Source organism: Amia ocellicauda, chromosome 21 (genome assembly GCF_036373705.1).
Source record: "Amia ocellicauda isolate fAmiCal2 chromosome 21, fAmiCal2.hap1, whole genome shotgun sequence".
NCBI classification, from domain to species: Eukaryota; Metazoa; Chordata; class Actinopteri; order Amiiformes; family Amiidae; genus Amia; species Amia ocellicauda.
In genome coordinates, this window is record NC_089870.1 from 14,630,382 (window position 1) to 14,648,505 (window position 18,124).

General features: G+C 38.5%; 1 protein-coding gene across 1 annotated transcript in view; it reads left to right on the forward strand.

Moving 5' to 3' along the window:
• The window catches only part of LOC136716794 (MAM domain-containing glycosylphosphatidylinositol anchor protein 2), a 186,002-nt gene that overhangs the window by 71,399 nt on the left and 96,479 nt on the right, over positions 1–18,124 (forward strand). The window contains exons 4-6 of the mRNA XM_066694181.1: positions 12,197–12,393; positions 14,395–14,527; positions 16,131–16,400. Of these exons, the coding sequence (XP_066550278.1) occupies positions 12,197–12,393; positions 14,395–14,527; positions 16,131–16,400 (600 nt within the window). The remainder of the gene's footprint in view (positions 1–12,196; positions 12,394–14,394; positions 14,528–16,130; positions 16,401–18,124) is intronic.

Sequence of the window (18,124 nt, forward strand, 5' to 3'; positions counted from 1 at the left end):
TGTTTCATTTTTTTACAATCTGGGGTTTGCCAACAGTCTGTAAAATAGTGTGTCTGCACTATAAGATGCTTAATACAGGATGGACGCATTAGTGTGCTGCTGAAAAGGCAGATAAATAGGATGAAAGACAGACAGGTGGGAGAATCAAAAAGAAGACATTATAGCAAAGTGCAGGAGCAGGGCCACTTGATCTCCTCCTAGGAGTTACAGATGGGAGTTTAAACCTTGACTGACCAGCTTTTACAAAACCAGCCAGTGCCAGAGAGGGACAGATGAAGAGGTACTGCCACTTGAAAGGAAAACTGACCTCTTAATCTAGGCAGATGGGCTACCTGAAGGATACTTCCATGAACAGCTCAGCAAGTGTTTCATTAGTGGATATAAACTGCTGTAAATTACTATTGTTTGTTTGTATTTTTATCATGTTTACAAAAGTTGACAAAAGTAATTATGTAAATGCAGTTTAGATATTTTCAACCACTGTGTCAGATCTACCAAGAACACTTGTGTGGAAATATATACCATTTTGACATTTCACAGCCAGTGTTCAATAGTTGTTTTATCAGTGATTTTACCCCAATGTTTAATTAGTACCTCTTTGAAAATTATAATTTAGCCCTAAAGAATTATACTACCACTTAAACCAATGTTAATTAAAAATTATAAACATAATGGAAAATTTTACTTTTTTAATATCTTCCCACGCCGGGTCTGTGTATGAATATAGATAGTATTATATAGTATAGTATATAGATAGTATTACTAAGGTCTGAGTATATTATTGATAAATTATTGCTTTATTAGAATTGGAGCGTGACAATATGTATTGTATGTGATACTACATTTCATAAACCACAACCTAGCTATAGTGAGCTATTATTTTTTCCATGACTAAATAACATTATATAAGGGCCACAACATTCCCTTTGAATGGTAATGAAGAGTCGGAACATTCCTAACTAGGATTTGATTTCATAGGCACTGTGCCAACAGGCTGTAATTGCATTTTGCGGTATCGATCATTTCACCTATTTAGCAAGATTAGTGTAAGCATCATTTAATTGTTTACTTTGTCCTTGTACCGCAAGTACAGCTTATCACATCAGCAGTCATATTACCAAGCATGTGTCCGTGACTATGTATACAGTATGTACTTTTACATATATGTGCAGTACAAAAGAGTGACATGAAAAATAAAAGGAAACGCACAAACAAATGCACATGATTAAGTCGCTGCTGTAAATGTCATGTTGAGTCATCAAAGTTCCTCCTCTTAGCCTGTTATAATTGGCTGTTCTCTGAAATTAGAGTAAATACATAATACAGTCCTACTCTCATCTTTATTCAGAACACAATGTAGATAACCTATTCCCTGAGGAGACAACCCATTTCACTAATCTGGGATACAAAGAAGTAACAAACGTGTAATACTCTTACTTCCCTCACACTTCGTCCCACTGTATGATAGTTCAGTTTTCCGTTTCACGCAGAATGTATGGGTGTGGGTGTGTGTATGTGTCATCTTCTGTTAGCAGTAACCCAACTTTATTCACTTTCACTTGTCTGTAAAAGGCAAAAGAGCACATACAGAAGGTCCAGCGGAACTTGTTTCATAGTATGATGCTAACTTATAGTTGGATGAGGTTTCTGTAGGATGTATGGCAATTCTTACAGAGCATGGACATGAAAATAGGTCACCCCAGCGCATGTGCATTTCTATATCTGTAACACCTTTGTGAAGAATTAGCCTCTGGACACCATCACATGTGGACAGGCCTTTCTCCTGGGTTGTGCTTTATGCAAAACACCTGGATACCTGAATGAAAAAAGATGTTCTAAAATTGGATGTGATTCGCCTAATTAGAGTTAATTGGATAATAGTGAGAGATACCGCCTAATTAGCATTCTCCGCAGTTTTTGACAATATCTACATTTTTGTGCTCCCAGCCTCACAGAATGAAAACAGATTTGTCATATTTGACATAATGGGATGTTATATGTTGAAAACTGAAATAGAAATGTCAGTCAGTTCTGCTGCAATGAAACCACCCTAGGATAATTATTAGTCCCTCCCAGCAGCTCTTACATTAATTGTATCCCCCTTAAATGCAAGCTGCTGAGCGGGTGACAGGCTGCTACACATTGTATGTTCTTTTGGGTTGTTTTTATTTTCAAATTGCTGTCACAGCTTACACCTATATAGCAGGCTGAAATGCATTTGATTTTTGGCAGGGAGATGGTTCAAATGGGCAAACTCCCTAGATTATATTGGTGTGAGAGCTGATCACTTCAACGTGAGCATGAGCTCAGTTTTTGCAAATTGGCCAGCGTGTCATTATTCAGCATCTGGGACAATCTTTCCTCATGATGAGACAGACAGACATCCATCTCTCGTTACTGCACTAGGGGTTGGTTGAACGGTGTTTCCAGGTACAGCTATGGCAGCATTGATCTTTGTCCTTCATACTAAATAGGCACAACATTTACAAGGCAGTATAGAATTAAAACAGCGCAGACAGATTTCAAATTGTATATCACAGCATAGAACCACCGCTGAGATGATTACAGTATAGTTGGTGGGGGTGGGATTGCAATGGAGGAACCTTGTTGGTTTTTGAATGGAGAGCTGTGACCATTCCCTTTGAAACTGATGCATGGCTTACACATTTATTACTCCAACATGCTGATCTCAGTCCAATCTATGCATTTTCGTATTTAGCATGCACTTACTTTTAGTTCAGAAACCCACACTGGAATAGAAACCTGTTGGCAACCCTTGAAGAAGCATTATATTCACAGCATACACTCATTTTTGGTATACATCCAAGATATAATCACTTCCTGTGAGAAAAAAGAAAAATACATATACGAATAATTACATATGTGAAAGAAAATGAAAGATGCTCAAACCAGAGAATTACAGGGATCTAATGCCAAACATCTACGAGCAGAATTAATGTCATGCTGTCAAGAACTATTGCTTCATAGAAAAAGTATTCTTATTTGCTTTACACCACTGATATGGAATGTATTTTATCACTGCCGCTATGAGATGGGTGGTTTGGATACTTAATGTACTGGTTATTTATATATTTATAAGGATGTCCTGATTTGTTTAATTCTTATTACTGCTATTATGAAGACATTTCTCGAAGCTTGGACATCAGGCTAGTGTCCACCTACCGTTAGTGATTTATTTATAAGAATAACATGATCTGGGACTCTGCCAGCTCCCTGCACTTCAGTCATATATACCGGCTGCAGCCAACCAAGAGCCTGTTCACTTGCTTAATTGTTTTTTCCTTTACTGCTATCTCTGAAGTAATTGCTCTTACTAAAGGTACTTTGAGGGGTTGTCAAGGAAATATTGGCAACCGATACATTTTAATTAAGGGATTATAAGTCTAAATGAAACTAATGAACAATGACGAAGTAGTTTACCTTTTGAATCGTAACAAGTCTTCTTACAAATCCCGACCTTGATATTTACATGCATTCCTATGATATTCCATTGCCAAAAATCGTACTAATATTTTCTTTTTCTTTTCTTTTTGATCCAGATTCTAGTGTAGTTTTAGTGGGGTTCTTTTTTTATTCTTTTCAAAACGGCACAAATCTGATGTACGAATCTGTCTGAGATGTGTTTCCAAAAGCAGTCTCAGAATTGTGACTGTGATCCTCAGTTTTAGAGAAGAATCTTATCCTTGCAGCGCTAAGAGCACCTTGTAGACACTGATAGGTGAATATGCAGTGGGAAATCTACAATCCCACATAAAAGAGCAATCGCAATAGAGTTATCTAATCACTGTAGGCGTCCTTCTGTCTAGGGCTTTTTATGGATATTTATTTGTTTTTTATTGTGCTTTAGGGTCTTCCATAACCCCATTAGTAGCTATTTATACAGTTGACATATAGAACAAACTGTTGTGCTATAGTGACAGGTTTACAATAATGCAAGAGAGACATGGAGAGATGACTGCATAAGGTTCTGGTTTGATGAACAAGAGATTTACTGAAACTTCTGGAAATTAGAACATACATACATACATCACATATACACCACCGTTCAAAAGTTTGGGGTCACTTAGAAATGTCCTTGTTTTCCATGAAAACATACATAAAATGAGTTTGAATATGAAATATAGCAAAATGAATAGGAGATATAGTCATAATAATAATAATAATTATGTCCTTCAAAGTTTGCTTTCATCAAAGAATCCTCCATTTGCAGCAATTACAGCCTTGCAGACCTTTGGCATTCTAGTTGTCAATTTGTTGAGGTAATCTGAAGAGATTTCACCCCATGCTTCCTGAAGCACCTCCCACAAGTTGGATTGGCTTGGTGGGCACTTCTTACGTACCATACGGTCAAGCTGCTCCCACAACAGCTCAATAGGTTTGAGATCCGGTGACTGTGCTGGCCACTCCATTACAGACAGAATACCAGCTGACTGCTTCTTCCCTAAATAGTTCATGCATAGTTTGGAGCTGTGCTTTGGGTCATTGTCCTGTTGTAGGAGGAAATTGGCTCCAATCAAGCACCGTCCACAGGGTATGGCATGGCGTTGCAAAATGGAGTGATAGCCTTCGTTCTTCAAGATCCCACCAAAGCACCCCAGACCATCACAATGCCTTCACCATGCTTGACAGATGGCGTCAAGCACTCCTCCAACATCTTATCATTTGGTCCGCGTCTCACCAATGTTCTTCTTTGTTATCCAAACACCTCAAACTTAGATCTTAATCTTTTCTTTTTCTTGGCCAGTCTGAGATGTGGCTTTTGCTTTGCAACTCTGTCTAGAAGGCCAGCATCCCAGAGTCGCCTCTTCACTGTTGATGTTGAGACTGGTGTTTTGCAGGTACTATTTAATGAAGCTGCCAGTTGAGGACCTGCGAGGCGTCTGTTTCTCAAACTAGACACTGTAATGTATTTGTCATCTTGCTCAGTTGTGCACTGGGGCCTCGCACTCCTCTTTCTATTCTGGTTAGAGACAGTTTGCTCTGTTCTGTGAAGGTAGTAGTACACAGCGTTGTACAGTTTCTTGGCAATTTCTTGCGTGGAATAGCCTTAATTTCTCAGAACAAGAATAGACTGACGAGTTTCAGAAGTTCTTTGTTTGTGGCCATTTTGAGCCTGTAATCAAACCCACAATTGCTGATGCTCCAGATACTCAACTAGTCTAAAGAAGGCCAGTTTTATTGTTTCTTTAATCAGCACAACAGTTTTCAGCTGTGCTAACATAATTGCAAAATGGTTTTCTAATGATCAGTTAGCCTTTTAAAATGATAAACTTGGATTAACAAACACAACGTGCCATTGCAATACAGGACTGATGGTTGCTGATAATGGGCCTCTGTACGCCTATGTAGATATTCCATTACAGATCAGCCATTTCCAGCTACAATAGTAATTTACAACATTAACAATGTCTACACTGTATTTCTGATCAATTTAATGGACAAAAAAAATGCTTTTCTTTTTCGAAAACAAGGACATTTCTAAGTGACCCCAAACTTTTGAACGGTAGTGTATATATATCGACATCATGAACCTCAGAAATCGTCAAGCGGAGTACAAATTAGAATTGAAAAAACGATTTCGTATACTTTATGACCAACAAGAAGAATTAGATGCATCACAGTTATGTGATACAATATCGAGTGACACCATGGAAATTGCTAGATAATTCAGAGGAACTAGCACGTCACAAGAAAATAAAAAGATCTCCCAAGAAACAAGATCAATTATGAAGAAAAGAAGAGAAATAAAATGCAGGCAAGACCCCAAATCAAACGTTTATTACATTGAGCTGTGCAAAACCATAAGATAATGTATTATTGAATATTTAAGAAAATTTAACAGCAGCCTAATTAAAGAAACCACCGGGACTTATGGGAACAAAACAAATGCAAAATGACGCCTCAAATAGGAAAGAATCAACAACGATGATGGCACAACAATCAAAATTAGAGATGCTATTATCAGAAGAGTGGAAGAATTCTACAAAAACGTACAGTAGTGATGACAGCAGTAAAGAAGATGTCTCAATTAATGCAAGTGAAATACCAGAAGAAGTAGGCTATGCCTTTAAAAATATGAACAATTTAAAAGTACCTGGAGATGATAGATTCATAGCAGAGATCCTAAAAGAAGCTGGAGAAGAAATTGTGAAGATTCTGGCAAAACTTTTCACAGACTGTCTCAGAAATAAACAGATACCAGATAAATGGAACAATGCAACTGTCATTCTCCTTCACAAGAAAGGAGACAAAGTATATCTGAACAACTATGGGCCCATTAGTCTACTTCTCAGCCTATACAAACCATTTACAAAGATATTAACACATCACCTTCGAGACACACTGGACTTGTTCCAACCAAGAGAACAAACAGGATTCAGAAGTGGATTCAACGCGATGGATCATATACAATTTGTACGAGAAGTATTGGAAGTATTACAGAGAATATGAGCTTCCTCTGTGCCTGGGCTTTGTTGACTACGAGAAAGCATTTGATTGAATACACCGATCAGCCATAACATTATGACCACTGACAGGTGAAGTGAATAACACTGATAATCTTGTTATCATGGCACCTGTCAGTGGGTGGGATATATTAGGCAGCAAGTGAACATTTTGTCCTCAAAGTTGATGTGTTAGAAGCAGGAAAAATGGGCAAGCGTAAGGATCAGAGCAACTTTGACAAGGGCCAAATTGTGATGGCTAGACGACTGGGTCAGAGCATCTCCAAAACTGCAGCTCTTGTGGGGTGTTCCCGGTCTGCAGTGGTCAGTACCTATCAAAAGTGGTCCAAGGAGGGAAAAGCGGTGAACTGGCGACAGTGTCATGGGCGGCCAAGGCTCACTGATGCACGTGGGGAGCGAAGGCTGGCCCGTGTGGTCCGATCCAACAGACGAGCTACTGTAGCTCAAATTGCTGAAAAAGTGAATGCTGGTTCTGATAGAAAGGTGTCAGAACACACAGTGCATCGCAGTTTGTTGCGTATGGGGCTGCGTAGCCGCAGACCAGTCAGGGTGCCCATGCTGACCCCTGTCCACTGCCGAAAGCACCTACAATGGGCACGTGAGCATCAGAACTGGACTACAGAGCAATGGAAGAAGGTGGCCTGGTCTGATGAATCACGAGTTCAAGGTGTTGACTTGACCTCCAAATTCCCCAGATCTCAATCCAATCGAGCATCTGTGGGATGTGCTGGACAAACAAATCCGATCCATGGAGTCCCCAATACCGCAACTTACAGGACTTAAAGGATCTGCTGCTAACGTCTTGGTTCCAGATACCACAGCACACCTTCAGAGGTCTAGTGGAGTCCATGCCTCAACGGGTCAAAGCTGTTTTGGTGGCAAAAGGGGGACCTACACAATATTATGCAGGTGGTCATAATGTTATGGCTGATCGGTGTATATACACATTCGGTCATCAGACCTTTAAGAAATCAACACATTGAGGAAACCTATATAACTCTTCTTAAATCTATCTACAGCAATGCTACATCAACAATCTGACTCCACCAAGACACTGACCAGATCAAGATGTGTAAAGGAATACATCAAGGAGACACGATCTCTCCAAAACTCTTCAAGGCAACTGAAGTGTTCAAGACTTTGGACTGGGAAGAAAAAGGAATCAAGTTAAACTGAGCTTATTTGAACAACTTACAATTTGACAATGATGTCATATTTGCAAAAACACCTCAAGACCTGCAGCTTCAGTTTCATGAAATCTCAAATGCAAGCAAGAAAACTTGACTTAAAATGAACCTGAGTAAAACAAAAAACATGTTTAACAGCTTTGTTAAATCTAAGAAAATTGAAGTAGATGAACGGATACTCAAAGACCTCGACAACAAATCAACGCAGACGGAGACATTAAAGATGAAATCAAAAGAAGAGTAAAAATGGGATTGAGTGCACAACATGCTGTTGAAAGGAAATCTACCCACTTGCCTCAAGATAAATGAATTTGATCAATGCATACTACAAGCGCTGATTAATGGCTATGAAAAGTTTGCTGGATTTGCCCCTCATCGAACTTCAGACTCTAACTTCACTCTTCCTCCGTGTGCTGCACTCTATTTCTCTGTGAAGGGCTAAACTGAGTCAAACCACTTTGGAAACTGATAGAATAATTTCAATCTAGAATCAATACAAAACCAGCAGCTAGCCTTGAGTTACAGCGAATATATGATACTTTCGAACAAAGAACTTTAACTGCAACGCGTTCTTCATACTGAAATTCCTCCATTCAATGGACGTGCATGGGTTTGATAGCTTCGAACTCTTTCACCACCACTGAAAGAAATAGAAGAGTTTTTCCTGAACAATAATCTTCCACAAGACATGGAACTGCAACTATTATCACTGCTTCTTGGCAGGAGTAAACGGATAAGTATTTAGCATTCAATATTCATAATTCATAACTCAATAAATAAGCATAAACCAAGAGTACATACGTTTATTAGTGATATAGTCTGTTAAGATAGTATCCCCATGTACTTCTTGTTCAAGTGTAATGAGAATTATTGTAAATGTTCATGTGGTGTAATTTTAATAAATTACCAGTGTGCACTTAAATATATTCTCTCTGCCGCTGTAGCTACTTTAAATCTACACTTAACGGGAGCTAGCCTAAGTAGATTGATATGCATATAGACCCTGTCCATAGCAACCAATTCTCATTCTAGCGTTAGTGGGATTGCAAAGACATCCCAGCCTAAGTGGAACTGTAACAATCTTTTTTTAACATTTGATAATGAGACTGATATTTAGATTTTTGATACACAAAATATGAATGCAATTTACAATATTCATTTTAAGATTAGCCTTTATCTTCATTATTGTAGTAACTAAAATTCAAAGTTCATGAGACACATACTATTAGTATCTGACTAATCAGGCCACTTATCTACATTTTGTATTGCTAGTTGTTTAGTTGTTGTTTTAATAAAATCTGCTATGTTGTATTTAATTGAAACTGTGTCTGTATAAATGTATTCTGATAAATGTGGGCTCTACTGACCACGAAACTTCTATTTTCAAATTAATGTGTTGCCATTTCGTGGTCACCGACAATACAGTGGGGGATTCATTTTTGGAGAGAGGCCAATGGAGAAATGATTGGAGCATATCGAGAGGAGATGTTTTTTTTTATATTAATTAATTCTGTTTTTGCCTTCTGCCCAAAGGGAATGAAAAACAAAACAATTCTGCTGATGTATTCTGATTAGGATTACGCATTAGAACATGCTGTTGGTCAGCCTTGACCATTGGGGATTAAACAATTTTTGCAATCCATAGTGTTTTGTACAACCCTATTAAGTGTCTGAAAGGTTATTGTTTTTGAACTGCCTATGCTTCATGAATAAAGTATGCTAACCCTGATTGAATCTAAGATAAACGCTTAACCTTCAGTTGCTTGAAAACATCTTGTGATGAAAATGGACTTTCTGAAACACTCCCTGCAGACACTTAGCAAAGTTGTAATAAGTACACTGTACAAGGGCTCTGTTGTCTTTTGACAGTACATCGGATAATGTGACATGATTTTGGAGGACTCCTCAGAATTTTTTCTGTTACTGCTCCAGCGTTATTTTAAATTAATATTCTCAGACTGGTTGACTACAGATATGTGTGATTACCTGGCATTGAGAGGATGAATTCAGGAGAACTCGCTCTTATAAACTTTTAGAACGAGAATCATTCTTTGTTCAAAAACCATTCACTGCCTGAAACATGGTCCTGTGATCAGATATCACCATGCCATCAAGAAAACTGTTGAGTGATCAAATGTAAAGGTGTATTGAGATAATTCTCCTTTCCTCTTGTGTGAAACACTCTTTGCAGAATTATCTCTTTTTCCCAAGCCTTTCTCCCCTTGGTTCATAGCCCACACATTCTTTGTCATATCCACATGATGACCTTGGTAGAGCTCTCTGTGGAATAAAACTGGCAGATGGTCTAATTAATGTTAAGATAATAAACACTTATATTTGTGTAGTGACCTGGATAGAAATGCAGCTTCCATTATTTTGTTTTCCTCTAGAGCTCATTCGTGCCATTATGTTTTCTAACAACCTTGATCCTTCCCGTCTTTTGTCACCTTCAACCTTCGACCCATGCCAGGCTGGGTAGAAAACCACAAGCAGACTAGAGGTGTGAATGAAGGAAGGAAGGCAAAGGGCAATGTAACATCGGCTTGCTATGGAAACGGTCACAATCAAGAAATGCACTGACTAGGAAAGTAGGAATGTAAATATTTCTTCATTACGTTTTCAATTACACTCTCGTTACTAAAGCAGTTCAACAATTATAACAGTAATGAAGCCTGCCTAACTAGGATTTGTTGTAAAGCTTTGCCAGTTCCCCATTGGTCTCAATAAAGTCGAGAAGCTTTTGTGAAAGATGAAGTTAATTATAGATTATCAAACATTATGCTCTTACTTCAGTAACGTCATTGTCATTTCCAACAGAGCAAGTGTAGCCTCGTCCTGTTGAGCGAACAGAAGCTGTTTGATTATAAACGCTATCCGTTGAATGATTTTTTAAAACTCTTCTCCACCTACATCATTACAGGTAACAATAGTGCTATTTCTTATTCAAAGTCTATTTAATTGCTACATATTTCTGAAATGATTTTACCTATTGGTGGGAGATTTTTGGGTGAAGATGTATCTGGGTAGAAATCAGGGTTTATACAGAAATAAATTGATCAACACAACATTCACAAAGAAATAAAACTGTAACACTAGGTTATATATACCTATTGATAAATTCTGAACTACAAATACAGATTTGGGAGCTATATTTCCATTCCCTTATAATCATTCTTTTCATAAGAAATATAACTCCAGGTAGATGGAAAAGAACCACAGCATCTTACAAAGAGAAATGATTAGGCCTAGGTAGTCTATGTCTAAAGCTCTTGTCTTGCTTACAGTCTCCTAATAAAGAGAAATTGAAGCAAAACCTTGAAAGCTACAATTTTTGTATGTATTTATAATGAATAGCAACATATTTCTGACAGATAATTCAGTTAACCGTCAGCATTGCCATGTTCTTGCCTAAAGTTTGGAGCAGACAGCTGCGCAAGTTTCCCACTGATGCTGGGAGATTTGGTTTAACCTGAATCCAGAAAATAGTGTTGAAATCGGGTTAAATCTGGTAAAACCTTCATATCAGAACCCTTATGTATATGTTAACACAATTTAAACAAAATATTAAATTAGTTCACTTATGATTTAAAGAATTAACCTATTCAGTTAGGTAGACAGTTTAAGACAGTTTTACACAATGATGTAATCTGCAATGTTAAATTCCTACTCCACTCGTACTCATTTCCAGTTTTAGTTTGCCAAATCAGTTATGCAAAATCATTTGAATGGAGATATAATAATGGAATTCAAGTATTTTTGTTTTGTTTTTTTGGTAGAATCATAGGGAAAATAACAGTTAAGTGAAACATCATAACATATTTTCCATTTGATGAGCCTTTCTGGGAGGAATGAGAAAAATACATCACCTGCTTCAAATAAAAACAGTTTCCGAGAAAATTAGAATAATCTGTTTGTGGGATTTCAAAAACCTGCTCTTTGATGCATGGCCTGTTTATTCCTCTCAGCTTGTCCTTACAGACGCTGTCAATATAATAAAAATGGTTTGAATATATATATATTTTTTATTCCTTTTTTCTGGGAACATGAGTCACACTCATTACCATGAATATATCTCTAATGTTCAATTGAACAGCTGAGGATTATATCATGGAATTTTACAACTTAAGATAAGTATAAGAGTACTAATACACGCATCTTCCTCTTTTCTGCCTTCCTATTCTGTCACTTTTTATTACATTGTTAAACCTTCAGGAAATGCTCTGAAGAATAGCGGGGCGATAACTAGTTCAGACTAATCTCTGAAATGTGAGTGGTTGGGGCAGGTTTGATTTTAAATGTATTATTGTGAAGTAGTGTATTTCATAGAGTAATTCTTTGGCACTCAATTGGTGAGTCTTATTGTTTCACTAATCTTGTACAAATTCCATATTGGGGGAATCCGCAAATGTAAGGATTATTGGATTCCAGGTTTGAGTTTGGTTGTTGATATCCTGCCCGGCCATCATCTGCCCATGTGTACACAGAAGGGCCTTCACCAGACTCTCTCCACTCTGTGTTCTGCAGATCTGGATGACCCCATCGTGACAGTGCACCAGAGTATCGGGGAGGCCAAGGAGCAGTTCTACTACGAGCGGACCGTGTTCCTGCGCTGCGTGGCCAACTCCAACCCCCCTGTCCGCTACAGCTGGCGCCGGGGGCGGGAGATCCTGTCCCAGGGCTTAGACAAGGGTGTGGAGATCTACGAGCCCTTTTTCACCCAGGTAACTCACTGACGCTGTTGGTTGCCCATTGCCAGCTGGGCACAGGGCAACCAAGGGTCACTTTGAATACAGCTCTCTTTGAAACAACTCCAAACCTAGCCTTTATTTCTCCGTAGCCTGTTCATCTTGTTTCCAGTCCATATTTGTTCTGAACGCACATTCAGAATTTCAGCAAGACAAGCATTCCAGAATGGATAGTATTACTCAGCATAGCATATAGAAGTCTATATGATAGAATATTCTTCCTTTACTTTTTAGGGGGCTGTAGTCAGAATTCCCTCTAGGTGGAAAAAAACTGAATACTGAGACAGAAATTGGTCTGTAGCGTGGATGTGTCATTGTCATATCTGTTTAGCATTACAGTACACTGGTAAACCTAAAGCATTGCAGTGCTGTACCCTGTCACTCTAATCTCTTCTTCTTTTTTTGCCCATATATTTCAGCGCGTGTTTCGCTTTCTATTAAGTTAGTCACATCTTCCAGGCAGATGATCTGTTGTTGTTGCATGATCTGCCTATGACTCTCCTCGGACGACAGAACGATTTACCGAGGAGATTGATTTAAGGATTCAGGGATGAAAGGCGTTCGCCCGCTCGGGAGCCGATTACGCACGGGGGCCCACTGCAGCTACCATATCGTGTTGAAAAGACATTTTGACGGAGACGATTGTAAAGAATGAGGCAGAGCCCAGTCACACTAGTGGAGATTCACACCCCTGCTAGTAAATGTGTTTGTAATTAGCAACAACAGCATTGCCATGCAGCTTTGTTTCATGCTCCCGTTCCTTCCCTGTGGAGAGTGTTGAACAACGAAGATCAGATGGCTATGTTGCGCTTAAATTTGTATTCTTCATTAAATTGAACCAATTGAAAACACACAGAAAAGTAACAAAGTGTGCTTGATTATGGTTCAGAAATGTCTTCGCTTATGAGAATGAGAAAAAGACAGTACATACTAAAAACCTGTCAACTAAATGCTAGGGTGAGACTGAACACTAGGGTAACGGTTAAGGCTTGGATTAGGGTCAAGGTTAAACTGTATGCTAAAAATAGGCATAGGATCATGAATTCAATTTGGTGAGGGGAGAACGTTCAGATTACGCCAATAAATTGTTGTTTTAAAATGATTTTATGCTTCGTTCAGGTTGAAGATTGAAGGCCAGGATTATGATTCAAATTAAGACTATGGTTAGGATTATGACTACAGCCAGAGTTATAATTAGGTCTTTAGAAAGGGTTATTTTTTCCCTATTCCTATAACCTAGTAATATTCTAGTGTTTAGAATAGACAACAAACAAATTTTGCCGAGATAGAAGGGTAAATTATTCTGTTGAGAGGGAGATTATGTGAGAGAGGTGTGAAGCAGACAATAAATCCTTGACTAATCAAATTTATGATGGAAAAATAAAGTGTAATTTGATAAATGGCCAAGGTCCATTATAATACAAAATGCAGTTAGGATAAAGTTTAAATTAAATATTTCATGCTTGACTTGGCTATGAAAATGTTTTTTTTTTTTTTTTTGTTTTCTCCACATTTGCATAATTAAGTGAACATTGAACTGAATTACACTTATATTCTGTTGCCTTTATTTCAAGTAGGCAAGTCACTGGCATCATAAATTCTAATCTTCCCACAAAAGGATTAGAATTTCTTTAACTGAATGTACTTTGGGTGAACCATGACTTCCACCATTGGAATCAAAAAGGAAATAACTTCAATGTAAGAGTGTAAAAAGCAGAAACGTTTTGATGCATCATGGGAAAAGTATGCATAGATTAAACAAGCAATGAATGAACAGCATTTCAGTGATAACTTCTCTCTAATATCTTACATCTTGTAAATGTTTTTCTATCTGGAAGCTGATGAGGAAATCCCTACTTCTATAAGGATATGTGGTAGTCGTGGTTATGCCAAAAAGGGGAAAACCAAACATCAGAAACAGACACATACAGCTGTGCCTATAAGTGTTTCTCGTGTTTTTTTTCTTCTGAGTTGCAGGGGGAAACCAAAATCTTAAAGCTGAAGAACCTCCGACCTCAGGATTATGCAAACTACAGCTGCATCTCCTCGGTCCGAGGTGTCTGCGGCATCGGAGACAAGACGGTCGTGTTCAGGCTCACAAACAAAACAGGTAAACTCAGATTGGATGTGTGTGTGGGAAAGGGGAGCAAGGTCTCTGAAAGCGACGGCAAGGGAAGTCACACATACCTCCTCAACACTGAGGCCTGTGCTCCTTTTAGTGTTCAGGTGTGTCTGACCCCTAATTGCCAAGAAACCACGACAATTACTCCATCTAACATGTGACAACTGCCTCCCACTCTCCCCTAAGAGACATTTAAGTAAACTATCTTCTAAGTAAATGGTCCACAGCCGTTATTGTTATTTATCAGCCATTGTGGAGCTCTCATTCAGCTTTAATGAAGGTCTGACCTTTAGTGGAGAACATTAAGAGCAGGGACAGGCATGTAATCCTTTCCGAATCTGCTTTCGCCATTACTCTGAGCAAAGTCTTGGTCATGCTGAAAGCCCTGTAATGATGAAGAAAGCAGGTCTGTCCATTGGCCTACAGATTGATACCGTCTTTGACTGCTTTGCCCTTTTGCTAGCACATTACTAATATACCCCCCTCCTCTCCAAAGCTCCAACCACCAAAATCGTCTGTTTAAACCTTAAACTGCATAAAGTGTCCACGTGTTCGGTTTATTGAAATCAGACAAATTATCACTTTCCCCCTTTACTGATTTTCAACTTAAAATGCTGTTTCTAATCTGTAGCAGACACATTACAGAGTATATCCCTTTACTGGCCATTAAACATAATGAAGAATGCCCCAAAGGTCACCAGTGCCATTTTCTGTCATTTCACAGGCATTTAATATATTTTTCAGAGAACTTCATCTTTGATACGTGTTCTGTTTTACATGTTCTTTTCTAATTACAGGATTTGGTAAAGGTTCAGTTATCCTCTATCTGACATTTTCTGTAGACATTTCCTTGGGGTAATGTATTCACATGTAGCCTTTAAAAATGAAACCATTAGCAAGTTGCTGTTTAGTTTTATTTATTATTTTTTCTTTTTACATAATCTATAGCATGAAAAATAGATCAAATGCATTTTGCTTTGAAATCTACAAATATTCTTTGTGGAACAAGAATAAAGTTTGAAGCGAATACACAGCAAGAAAACACAAATGATAAAAACGGGATCCAACTTAACAAGTCAGAGCTACCATATTTAAGATTCTCTGTTCACCCCTGCACATTTTACACTCCATAAACCCGTCAGTAGTGCTGTGGCGTTTCAGCATTTAACACTGCTTTTGGCAGTGATTGCAAGCTGTATTACAAAATCAGTGTATCAAAGCCTTTGGCAGCTTGAGATGGGGAGACTTGAAAACACATTCCAGGTAAATCTTACATGTAGATGGCTAATCTTTGGCATATGTGACATATTCATCACCCTTCTTCTCTGGAGTGCTTAGGCTGAGACCCACCTTGTTTTTGGGTGAAAGAACACCGCGCGACAGCTTGGAAAAATGTGCCTCTGCTCAGCAAGACAAAAACCTGGTGCTACCAAGTATATTGGAACATATGCATTCAAATGACAACGACATGTTGTTCTGAAATGATAAACTGAGACAAATAGTACCTAAAAGGCTCTTCTGCTGCTAATCAGAGTACATACCTTTGGGATGTCATTTATTAATGGCTGCCTCGCCCTGTTGTCTCTTTCAGCGTCTCCGACGATCAAGCTGCTGGTGGAGGACCCCATTGTGGTGAACCCTGGGCAGACGGTGACTCTGGTGTGCATCACCTCTGGCGGAGAGCCCCCCCCAACCCTCACCTGGATGCGAGGCACCGACTCCCTGCCAGAGAAGAGCGTGTTGAACGAGGGCACACTCACTCTGCCAGCCATTACGTCTGAGGATGCCGGCATCTACAGCTGTGTCGCCAACAACAATGTGGGCAACCCTGCCAAGAAATCCACCACCATCATTGTCAGAGGTACGTCAGTTCCCTTCATCCATGTAACTCCATCAATACTCACTGATCCATCTCGGGAAAGTGCATGGTTTTGATGTGGATATTTTTACACAAAATGAACCCACAACTGTGTAGTTTTCCATTAGTGAGTGGGTCAGAGTTTTGATTTAATCCCAGTCGTATAGTGAATTGATTTAAAAATATTTTATTACAGGATTAAATATCAGGACTTTTGTTTGCTATCAAGTCTCTATTTTGTGTTTGTTCCAATTTTCCTACAAGGGCTTCAACTTTATCTCAAGTGCCCAGTGGAAATAAATAAATCATTGCACACGGTTAGTCATGAACCATACATGGGATGTAGGGTTGGTTTTATGATCACAATACTCATTGCATCACATTCCTTAGATTTAGTCAATATTTTCCCTACTGATATTTTAGAAAAAAAATAGAAAAATGTACGTTAAAATAGTAATGGTATGAACAACAGGAAGTGTGGCTACAAGGCTTAATTTGTCTGGCTACCAGAGCTGCTGATATAAACAAAGTCCTTTGGGCGGCCATAAATCAGATTTAAATTTAAAATTCAAGCAGCTCGACACACCGGCTTCCCAGGTCTGCCGTTTCAGGCTGTTGTGGGTCACAGGTGCTAAACTCGAATTGTGAATATCTGACGTTCAAATGGTTCTGCCCTACAAAAGTTGTATTGGGATAGCCCCACTGAGATCACAGGACATTTCCACTCGAGTGGCATTCTTCCACAGTTTCTTATCAGGTGATGAAGCGGAAGAAGCATGAATACTTTATAGAAACTTGAGGCGACAGTATATATTAATTTGCTTGTTTGTTTTATTTTTCACAATAAGATTTTAGAAGCCTCCGTATGCAGGCAAATACATTTTTCACTGGTTAATTAAAGAAATATAAGTTCATGAAGTTCTCAAAGTTCATGAAGAAGGCTAAAAGGTTAAAATTAAAAAGATATGTGGAAAGGAAAGAAACAGATTAAGTTTTGCTAAGGCCACTAGTTAATAGTATTATATACTATTTTAACAATAATGTAATTGCTGTCTTTATTGCACCATTTGCATTAAGTGTTTACATATACTATCAATGACAACAGAAATCAGTTTGTAATTGTTGATTAGAGTGAGTGAATCATCACTCACTTTGATGCTATTAATGATATCAAGACAGATGTGCAAAACAAGATTCCAGGCATTCAGTGCTCCATAGACCTTTTCTATCTTGGAGTTATTTCCACTGTGTGATCTCTAAAGCTAAGTGATTGATCAGTTAAAGGAAAAAACAGAGAACATTTTCTTATTCACAAGTGAATGGAAAGTACAAGTGTGCCTTGGCTCAAACAAAGCCTGTAATTATTTTGAAGTTGAAAATGGAAAAAAAAAAAAAAAAAAAATAGTTTCAAGGCCTCCTGGTAGGAAATGCTTGATAATTGCTCTGACATTTATTTTTAAGTGAAGCTGAAAGCAAACGCGGAGGGGAGCTGGAAATAATAGAATTGCTAAAAAAAAGCCTGTACTGAGGCCACTATACAAGGGCTGTGTAACCTCGAAATTGCACTCCAGTGGCCGACTGCAGATGTGAGGGCAAGGTTTAATCCAGTCCCTTTTAATTGCAGGAGATTTTTTCCTAGAGTTCCCTGTGCTTGCACGTCCTAATCCACGGCCGATAAATGCATATTGCTGGTTCAGGTGCGAGTCATAGCGACTGACTGTACTTTG